The sequence below is a fragment of the Macadamia integrifolia genome, chromosome 10 (genome assembly GCF_013358625.1).
Source record: "Macadamia integrifolia cultivar HAES 741 chromosome 10, SCU_Mint_v3, whole genome shotgun sequence".
Taxonomy (NCBI): Eukaryota; Viridiplantae; Streptophyta; class Magnoliopsida; order Proteales; family Proteaceae; genus Macadamia; species Macadamia integrifolia.
Window position 1 is genome coordinate 25079162 of NC_056566.1, and position 10694 is coordinate 25089855.

At 38.2% G+C, this 10694-nt stretch overlaps 1 protein-coding gene across 1 annotated transcript; it reads right to left on the minus strand.

Moving 5' to 3' along the window:
- Nucleotides 1-534: 534 nt before the first annotated feature.
- LOC122090978 (sugar transporter ERD6-like 16) lies at nucleotides 535-5140 on the minus strand. The gene is made up of 18 exons (XM_042660756.1): nucleotides 4921-5140; nucleotides 4681-4743; nucleotides 3933-4022; nucleotides 3740-3799; nucleotides 3568-3633; nucleotides 3116-3181; nucleotides 2952-3027; nucleotides 2791-2855; nucleotides 2618-2710; nucleotides 2447-2527; nucleotides 2265-2349; nucleotides 2133-2176; nucleotides 1971-2033; nucleotides 1821-1880; nucleotides 1679-1732; nucleotides 1352-1411; nucleotides 1151-1265; nucleotides 535-1071 (listed from the first exon to the last, which is right to left on the minus strand). Exons 1-18 carry the CDS (start codon nucleotides 4975-4977, stop codon nucleotides 953-955), a joined length of 1317 nt encoding a protein of 438 aa, XP_042516690.1. The 5' UTR covers nucleotides 4978-5140; the 3' UTR covers nucleotides 535-952.
- Between the last annotated feature and the right edge of the window lie 5554 nt (nucleotides 5141-10694).

The window sequence follows — 10694 nt, forward strand, 5'->3', positions numbered from 1 at the left end:
CCATACGTATCCCTGACAGAAAATGCAACATGTGTCTTTTTTGTTTTTAAATATACCCCTTTTATCCTCGTAATAGTAGGTAAAAGGATAAGTGTTGGATGCTGACTCCTACAACCAGGTGGTCGTACTGACGAGCAGCGGATTCTATCTCCCGACAGAAAATGGATCAGGCCTGTCACGTTGGGCGACTACATGTGAATTAGTTGGAATTTGTTATGATTTGGATGTAACAGAATCAGTTAGGATAAGAGGGAGGGAATGTAAATATCAATTGCTATATAACAGTCTATGAGGAAAATGAGAAAAGCAGGCTATTATCTCCATTCTTTTCTCTGTTTCTTCTTCTTCTTCTCTTCTCAACTCTGTTCTAGGAGGTAGCTCCCTCGAAGTAGCTCGGGTCTTCCTCTAACATTGGGAACTCGCCTTCGACAAATCGACGACTCCATTAGAGAGCTGAGCGACACAACGATGCTACAAGGAGAGCGTCTCGATTCTATGGCTATGGCTGGCCAAACCTGCCACTCCACTCTGCGATTGACGGGCAACATTGGAGGTTTCCCTGTTCAGATTTTGATCGATACTGGAAGTACCCATAATTTCATTCAAAGTCGTATTGCTCAACATTTACACCTCGCAGTTGCAGCGGCTCCAAAACCTAACCGTCCTAGTCGGAAATGGCGATCGCATTACCAGCGAAGGTATTGTTCGTGACTTATCTATCAAGCTACCTTCTCATTCTGAAACCAGTTCAAAACCTTCTTTTTTTTTTTTTTTTTTTGGATTATTAGTTCAAAACCCATTACTTGATATAATTTTGAACATCAACAAAGAGAGATGTTCATCGTTTCCATTAAAATAAATTACAGTAACAAAAGGGTGGCGATTACTAAATCACGATGATCACGCTTCTAAAGAACAGCTTCTTTTCTCTTCTCTTCTGCTTTTGCTTTTGCTATGAAGTACTCATGGAAGTTTGAATTTCTTCCAATGTTCTTCCCTTAGTTTCAGGCACTACCTTGGCCACAAACAGAACAGCCAGAGCACACACGACAGAGTAGAAGAAAAAAGTACCTAAAAACCACACCAACAGGTTTCAGATAGAATCAAAATTGGAAAAACATAAAAGGGTAGTAAGATCAGATCCCCTTACCATAAGAACTCCAACTCATGAGATAATTGAAAGTGTAGGAACCCACAAAAGCGCCAAACCAGTTCACCAGTGTAACCAAACTTCCAGCAGTTCCCTTCACATTAATGGGGAATATCTGCAGACAGTGAACAGAGTAAGATAAGCTGAATGCAAATCTCAAGTATTGATTAGTAATATCAAACTTTGAGAACTTCAAGTTACCTCAGACATTATGACCCAAGGAACTGCTCCCATCCCAATTGAGAAAGATCCTATATATATCTGCTCCAGGTTCACATTGAATTGAATTGATCACATACAACTATACAAGGAAATCACTTAGTTCATCAATGTATGAGAGAGAGAAAAATATGTAGCAGCAAACAGAAATTGGACTCTCTCTTCATGTTTGATCTGTATGAAGATATGTTTACTAACTTGATTTTTACAAATCTATATGGGTTCATACTCCCTTAGCAGAAACTCTGTAATATAAAAAACCATTAAGTGAAGCAATAAATTTCTCATCATATGGTATAATCTTGTTACCATGATGCCAGTAAGAACCAACAGGGGAACCCACTGAAGTGATAATTCATGGACCTGATTCACAAAAGGATCATAAAGTATTAGAAAATGGATACCTGAAACTAGTTCAAGGATTGCTCTTGGTTGGAAACTTGATTAGTACCTTCATGTAGAATGATATTCCTGTAAGAGTACAGCCTAAGAACAACCCTGACGCAGAAATCTGAAACAAAAAGAGCAAATGTCATTGTATCAAGGATGGTTTCTTTTTAAATGTGTTCTTATTCTGTGGAGGTTTTATTCTAGTTCCTACCAAAAGAAGAGGTCTTCTACCAGCTTTATCAATTAAGATTGCACCCAAAGCAGTTACAGGAACCTGCATGATGTTATCATATAAAAAGTGAGCAAAATCAAGGCTGTTAAAAAAAATAATAATAAATAAATAAAATATATCCTGGAAATTGAGGGAGTATACCTGTAAACAAGCATAAAGTATGATCCCAACATTGGAAGGGAACCCTGAGAGCTCAATTGGATAAAGAGTCAGTATAGAGATACGTGTTAACAAAGGCTAATTGAGAAAGAATGGTTCTAATACAATTTCTACCTGCAGATGCAAAAATTTTGGTCAAGTAAAATCCAACTCCATTGATTCCTCCAAATTGTTGAAAAATCATCAACCCAACTCCTACCTGAACATCAAAAGCTTTAGTCGCCAAAAAAGGGAAATTTTTATGAAGTCCCATCTGGGTCATGGTTCTTTGCCACTGGGTCAGAAAAAGGACTCACAATGACAGATCTCAGGTAACTTCTTTGAAACAAATCTAGCATTGTAGCTTCTGGGAGTTTTTGAAGAGCTTCAATTGAGTCCTGCCAAAGCGACACGGAAGGGTTAATGAAAATGAAATTTGCTACATTCTCTAAGTTAATTGGGGATCTATAGCTGATAAAAATATGAACTTGGATCTCATAAGCTTCTTTTGAAATATCAGCATCCTTGCCGCGAAGCCTTTGCAATGCAACTTCGAACTTCTTTTGGTGGCCAACCTTAGCCTGAAAAGAAATTATATTTGTAAACATAAATCACATTAAGTGATTCGATTTCTTGTTTCTAGTGGAGCAGATGAGCTTACTAGCCATCTTGGAGACTCAGGAACAAAAAACAAACCCAGTAGTAGAACAATGCATGGAATAATTCCTGAAAAGTTGGCCACACAACTCTGTTAATCTCTATTACTTCACGTTTATGATGAAAGTTAAATGAAGAAAATTCAGTAGGTGTTCATGGAATTACCAGTCAGTGCCAATGTCCTCCAGTTCAGTATAGTCCCCATCACAAAAGCAACCGAACCTCCTAGAACTATCATGAGCTGCAGAATTAAGTATAAACTGTGTAAAAACAGAAGTGTCATTGTTGATTATATGAGGCATTCCCACATATTATTCATTATGGTTCACCTGATTCGCAGTCGCTAGTCCACCTCGGAGATCTTTTGGTGCAATTTCTGCTATGAAGACAGGTACCTGTTCATTCATCAGTTAAGCTCTTTTGGTGGGAAAGTTGGAAGATTTTGATTTATGGTTTGGCTGCCTAGCCATACACTACAAGTAGGAACCCAGTTGCCCAAATCAAACAAAAAGTACAAATAATAAAATTGACCTCAAGTTGAGGTAATCATCATCTTAAAATTTGAAGGTATGCACAAACAGCTAGGGCTGTCACATTCCCAGGACTGGAAAATCTATAAAAGTACATACAGTCCTGGAAATGGGGGGCCCAGACTAACCAGCCCACCTAGCTCTGGGACCAGTTACGCGAGCACCTAATGATGATATTGGTCTGGGCCTCTCACAAGAACAAATAGGAGGCTCAATGAGAAGAATTATAGGGAAAATGAAGAAAAGTATACCACATAGGAAAACACTCCAATTCCATAGCCAGTGCAGAATCTTCCAAGATCCAGTAGTGCATAACCCTTTTGTGAAAAATTAAGATTGATATCAGGTTACTGATAAAATGTCACAAAGAGAAAAAAAAGAAGATATAAGGAGCTTGTAAGAACTCAAATTCATAAAATTAACCTTGGAGGAATAAATGGCAAGCCATCCTGCAATGCACAACACTGATGACACTCTCATGGTCTGTGGTGCTCCATTGATTAAACCAAACCACAAAAAAGAATAAAATAAAATAGAAGTCAGAGAAGGAAATTTAAGGACTTATAATAGCTCAGTATCCAATTTTCTCATCTAAATGGAGATGTTAATCACTCACAGCTTTTCGGCCAAGGAAATCAGCAATCTTTCCACTACTGATAGCACCTATCATTGCACCAATATTCACTATAGATCCGAACAAGGAGAACTGCATAGAGTTTCAGCAAGTCAAACAGGAACCCAACTCCCAAATATTACTTCTAATAAGAACATCCATAATACATTTAAGCTGGTAGAAATTGGAAAAATCCACATTGGACCCACGAAAGATCACCTTTGCCTGTTCAGGATTCAGGACTCTAATTGTTGGGGATTATAAAGTTATATCTTACATCGGTTTATTCTTGTCCTTGGTGCCTTCATATAATTGAAGAGCTCTCTCCACCTATGGCATTAAAGGTTTTGGGTTGGACCTTCTAACATGGTATCAAAAACCCATGTCAGGAGAATGTTGAGATGTTGTGAGTAGAGAATTATGGTCCCTACATAGGTCTGTTATGGCCCTTTATGCCTTTATGTACTTGAAAAGCTCTCTCCACCTAATGCCTTAAGATTCTGGGCTGAACCCTCCAACTGTTTTACTTGTACAAGTCAATTCATACTTGATTTCTAGGGTTATGGAGATTCTGACCCCACTTTCCAGCTGATTCTAATTGAATCAGAATTCATGGAAACTGATTCTGTTGCCAATTCCGCTTACTTGAACCATGGGTGGGAGTCAGCTTCCAATCTCCACACACACACCACACAAGCCAACCAGTAAGAATGCAAGTGAACAAACAAGAGGAAGCCATAAAGAAAAAAACCTGAGATAAAGTCAGGCCAAGATCATCCTTGATGCCATTCTGGGTAGGTGCTGTAAAGCCCACCTGCAAACAACCAATAAACTGAAAATTGAAGAAGGTAACGGTTGAATGGGAAAAAGAGCTAGCTCAGATCACTCTTCCAATGACAAAACTATGTTGTTGAACTTAATTTTATCTGAGAAATGACAAAGTTGTCAGCGACACTACTGGTCTACTGTGAGTGAGAGAGAGAGCGCTTACACAAGATCCAAACTCGAAAGACCCACAAACTGCAACAAAAGTGCTAAGGAGAACCATGGAGAGTGACCCTCCTTGTTGGGTTTGGAATTTTCTATCATCTTGATCTCCAGGCTTTGCCAAGCAAACCAAACAAGCCTCTGCCTTTTGTGCCTGCTTGAGGAGTGGCTCAGTCTGTGAGAGTAAACCATTACCATCCCCTTCTCCTACTGAGTGGTTACCCTTCTCCATGTTTTGGTTGATCATGTTCATGATGCCCATCTCCTCCAACTTTACCTCCTTTTATCAGCTAAGAGAGATTGATTAGCTCATGATTCAAAGTCCAATTACTAAGGAACAGACATATATTCAAGAACTAAAGGCTGAGGATTCTTTTTTCTAATTATTTTTGTTTTATTAGAGTGATGATTCATTTGTCATTTATGCATGGCAATGTGAAGATCATGCCAAGAAGAACCTTTTTTTAGTTCATATGAAGTCAGCCCAGTAGTGGTTGTGGTTGGCTGTTCTTAGATCTGACAGGTAGTCACTGAGGAACCTTCTCTTTTTTTTCTTTTTTTTTGGGGGGGTTTTTTGTGGAGGGTTGGATCCTGGATATATTTTTATATATTTGAGGGAAAAAAATTTCCCTTCACATGCTGAACAATGGGGAAGAACTCAGGGATGTGAACCCTGCTTCCCCATATCTCCCACCTCCTATTTCAACTGTATTGAGCCACCAGACGGCGAATTTCTACTCCCTGGATTGGTACTCTCATTAACGGTTGACCACCACTGGTTTTGAAATTTAAACTATGACAATTACAGCAATCACTTCCTACAGCCTTTTATCCCACATTGGTTCTCAAGATGTTTTTACCTTTTCTCTCCCCTATCTGGACCATGTGGAAAACCATATGCAATATATCATCCCCGTCGCGCCAATGGTAATGACAATAGAATATTCCCCTCACACTGTTGAGAAATACCTCTCCCTTACTTTCTAGTATCCGGGACGTCAGGTACCAAGCCTAGTTATCAGGAGCTGTCATTGACAAATCAAAATAATTTTGGCCTTCAAGCTACCTCCATAAAAAGGGGCAGGGCTTTGTAAGTCAATTTCCACACCTTACGTCAACTGAATTGAACTTCCATTGTCTTTTAAGTATGATTTTATCTATTTCTGCCACTGGATGGTAACCCTTACGATCAAGATTCTATATTACAAATAACACGAAAAAAAAAAAAAAAAGAAAAAATTCTTTTATTCGTTTTTATTCTCAATATTAAAGTCAGTAGATAACCGTTTTTTCACTATAGCTGTGGCAAACTAGATTCGCTCCAACTATTGGTCATGCCGTGGTACTCGGGCTCCCCGTAAACAGTCAACTAATCATTACAGATATAAAGCAATTAAGAAGATATCAAGTATCTCCAGCGACATAAATTCCATGTTAATAACAAAACTGTCATTATTTATTCGGTGAATTAACATTGTGTGATCCCACTTTCAAAAAAAAAAAAAAATTGTGGGGTGGGGGGTGGGGTTTGGTGTTCTTGGCTCACCCCTGCATAGTGTGATGGCGTATGACCATAGTATGAAGTCTCTAAGATGAAATTAATAACTTATAAAATGGGGGAAGTTCCCTCAGCTCTCTCTGTGCAATTTCAGGTCTTCAACAGTGGCTATTACAGGAAAACACTGAAATAAAGGGTATATAAATCATTTTATTAGGGTTAGTCTTTGCATACAATTTTGAATTTCAACTAACGTTGTGCAAATCTTTTATTTTATAAAATATACTAGACTCTATTCAATTGATTAGGAGAGTGGAAGATGGATCTGATTACCATAAAGATTTGAACCAGATCTGATCAAATTATGCACATGTACCTTTCCGATTAAATATCTAAGGGGGTATTCTTTGTTTTTGAGGATCTTTCAATATTGAAATCTTAGTTAAACATGTGTTACATTTTTTAAGTTTATTTATTTTTAATAATATAAGATGAATTATTATTGTCAAGTTTTTTTCAAACATCACAAAAGATATATTCTACCACGTGGATAGATGTTATGCTCGAGTTGACCTTTAGATAGAGAGGGCATGATCTAAATTAACCGTGTACGTGTCAAATTTTAATATTTAAATCAATAAAATAGCCTTTTTTCTGTGATTATCACACATCAAGCATATGTCCATGCATTTGCAACTCTAAGTGATTACAGACAGTTTTGATTAAAAATAAATAAAAATAGATGACTCAAATTTATCTTATATTTTTTAAAACGTCACAGACAATGGGTTAAGCTCAAGCTGTGATCTACAGGATCTGGTTTTCCTTCATGGGTTTTTAGGAGCACTTAGATATACCATGTCAAATTTCTCTCTCTCTCTCTCTCTCTCACACACACACACACTTATAGAGCCTTTTCCCATTTTGGCTCTTATACCAGAAAATATTTCCAAACCAGATTTTGGAGGGTGGGGGTAAGGTTCTGTGATTAAGTATTGATCTTGCTTTGTGATCACATCAGCTTCCAACTGAAACTCTTCTTTTGTGTCTGCTATTGCTTCTGGACGCCTGCAGTGTTGTCAAGTCATGGATTTCAAATAGTTTTCATATCATATTTTGAAGACATCAGATGCTTAAGATGATTCATTGCCACAAAATTAAAAACAAGGGTGTCCTCTTACTTGATTTCCTGCATGAAGAGCATCTTCCGTAGTGGTGAAGACAGGTTTGAAGCAGAGTACTAGTGATCAATTGGTTCTGATAAAGAAAAAAACTCAACCTCAACATGAATACAAACTTCAACATCAGAGAATAGCAAAGACGGTAGTATCTGCCCCAAGTCATTGCTGTGGACATTTGAAACAAAAATCAGATGAAGAGAGCCCAAGCATCATAACATTTTGTTGGAAAGTTAAGCTAACCCTGGCATTCTCTTCCATATGTAGATATGCTGAGCCATCCAGCTCAATTGATTAATTCTGCCTTCTCCCTGGCGGGTTTACCAATAATTAAATTAGTTGCAGTAAGTTCCAACCCAAAAGCCCCCCTCCTGGAAGCTCTTCCTTCAGACCAAATTCAGTTTCAAGGAATTATCCAAGTAAAAAAAAAAAAAAAAAAAAAAAAAAAAAAAGGTAATTTGCAGCACCACCCCTTAGAGAATGTCACTATTATAAGAACACCCCCTGTATTTCACCAAATTAGACTCAGACCTCTTACTGTCAGTCACTGTTAAGGAATATACCACATATGTTGATGTCAGCAACTATATTTTATTTTAAATACCAAAATACCCTTACTACATATAAAGTACCTAAAATACCCATGTTTTATTTAATTTACCTTTCCCCCAAATCATAAGATTTGGACCACCGGCGATCATTCAGAGCATCGGAGATCACGGGGGCAGCGACATCGGCGACGAGCAACGACAGCGGCGACCAGCAACCAGCAGCGACTCTCTAACCTATCAAAAAAAAAAAATCATTCTAGAACTCCCACTCGCCCTGTAAAGAGCCGGAGTCCATAAGCTTAACAGTAATTTCTTGACCGAATGGGGTACCACGGTAGAAGGAACCAAAGTCTCCTTTCCCTAGGCAGTTGGAGGAGGAGAAGGAAGAAGTAGTGTGGTGGAGAATGGTGTAGGAGAAGCAATGGTGTTATTTAAAGTAGGCCAAGGGTTAAAGAAAATGTTTTTTTCTTTCTTGTTCTTGGCCATTTACGTTCTTTGTCAGCTTCTGATTGCTGCTGTTTGGATAATTTTAAGAGTTGAGGAGAAAATGAAAGATTTGAATACGGATCTATTCCATCCCCGAACAATCATAGATTCCGATTTCTCTCCTAATGGTATATGCTAGCTCCAATGGCGATTTTGGTTTGGTGTTTAATGACAACAATCTTCCTGGTTGAATTCTTTGAATCAAAGTCATGGGGGGATTTCCAGAGAGCAAATTTGACGGTGAAGGTTGTAATTCCAATCGACGATTGTGCTAGGAATAGGAAACAAAGGAGGAGATCAAGAAGGAAAATGTTGTGGATTATGTTGTGTTCTGGAAGGAGCAGATTTTGAATGTTGGCCATGATTTTTGTGTTTGAAATGGGCCCGAGTCTATTACCCCAAGTTGAAAGAGCGACAAAGATCTTAGGTACTCGCCAGAGCTGTCTCATCTGTCTCCCTTTCACGACCTGCCAAAAGTTGAAGAAGATCCTCACCTGCAATGACTTTGATGAAGTGGTGGTAGTGGCAGAGGTGGTGGTGGTGGTGTGGCGATTAGTGAGAACAACGGTCACAGCAAGGGAGGCGGAGGCTGGCATGACGGCATGGCAAAAGCAAAGGAAGGAAACGCTCAAGAGACATAAATCCACATAAGGGTATAACAGTCATTTTAACTCTTCATTTAACAATGACTGACAATAAGGGGTCTGAGTTTAATTTTGTGAAACACAAGGGGTGTTCTTATAATAATGGCATTCTCTAGGGGGTGGCGTTGTAAATTACCCAAAAAAAATCTATGGCTGCAGCACACTTGGCAAAATTTATCATTACTTTATGAAGCAATCTTTCGCGACACCAATCACAGAATGGGTACTGAGAATTTCCAAACCTGAGATTTTCAAATTTTTTGTCTACAGGAACGCAATCTATCAGAGCTGCATCCATCTAAATATCCATGCAAAACACAGGAAGCTTGCGACGTGCAGTGAAAGGAAGAAAAAAAAAAAGAAGAAAGCAATCAGTGCATCCAGAAAGATGACCTTGGCTGTGATGAAGTTTGCATTAGAACCAACAATTATTGCTATTCAAACTGATGCAACCAGCAATGAGTCAGGGACTGAGACAGTAGCAAAAGAGGATTGAGAATTGTCAACATGCCACTGACCATATGATTCCAATCTGAGTAAATTCATGCTGAAAATATGTTCAAAGTTCAAACATATTCATGATCATGCTTGCAGTTCACATTATGGCAGAACTTAACACAAGCCATAAAGAGAGAATTCACCACATCAACATCACATGTAGGAATTTTGACGAGAGAAAAAAAGAAAGACCTCAGAATCTCACAATACATACAAATGTAGCCCACACAAAATAAATGAATGAACTTGTCATTTGAGAAGCAATAATGGGCTCAGGAACCCAAAAACCACACATCAAGAGCATCCAGGATGGATAACTAAGACCCTGTGGCACTTTGATAAAAACAATAAAGCTTTTCACATAGTAATCCTGTAGATGAAACCAGATTTCTTTTCTCATAGTTAAACTTAAGGATCTTAATGCACAATATCTAAATCAGCTTTGGATGTCTCCTACACCATCCACCAAAGGTCCATTAAGCTATGTTTAGAACACAAGAAATTGATAGAAAAAAAAAAAAGGAAAACATAATAAGAGAAAAGAGAAAAGCAAGCCACATTTCTACACTTCAAATAGGGGAGGAAACATTAAGCCTCTACATCAAATGTTTGAGAATACGAATACACAAACAAAAATAAACCAAACCTCGAATTGCCAGAAATAATCAGATAAAATGTCCTAGAGACCACTGTAAGCACCTCTTAGCCTTCAAACCATCACTATCTACTGGCTGAATTTGTTGCCAGGTTTAAAATGAAGTGCTCATATTCCACAATTTTCGGGAACTCTGGCAACAAATTAAATGATAAACCATACTGGTTAATGCATTTTCATCACTATTATTGTCATGAAAGTAGTATCAAACAACCAATAAACCCTCTTTCTATATCTCTTTCAACCAGGCAAAAACTAATCAAACAGC

Bases quoted from the DNA above. Each gene is read 5' to 3' on its own strand.
- LOC122090978 (XM_042660756.1), bottom strand. From the start codon at position 4,977: ATGGTTCTCCTTAGCACTTTTGTTGCAGTTTGTGGGTCTTTCGAGTTT. The intron at 3,028-3,115 runs GTGAACCATAAT...TTAATTCTGCAG, and splicing joins GACTAGCGACTGCGAATCAG to CTCATGATAGTTCTAGGAGG. The intron at 2,034-2,132 runs GTATACTCCCTC...AACATCATGCAG, and splicing joins TACTTTATGCTTGTTTACAG to GTTCCTGTAACTGCTTTGGG.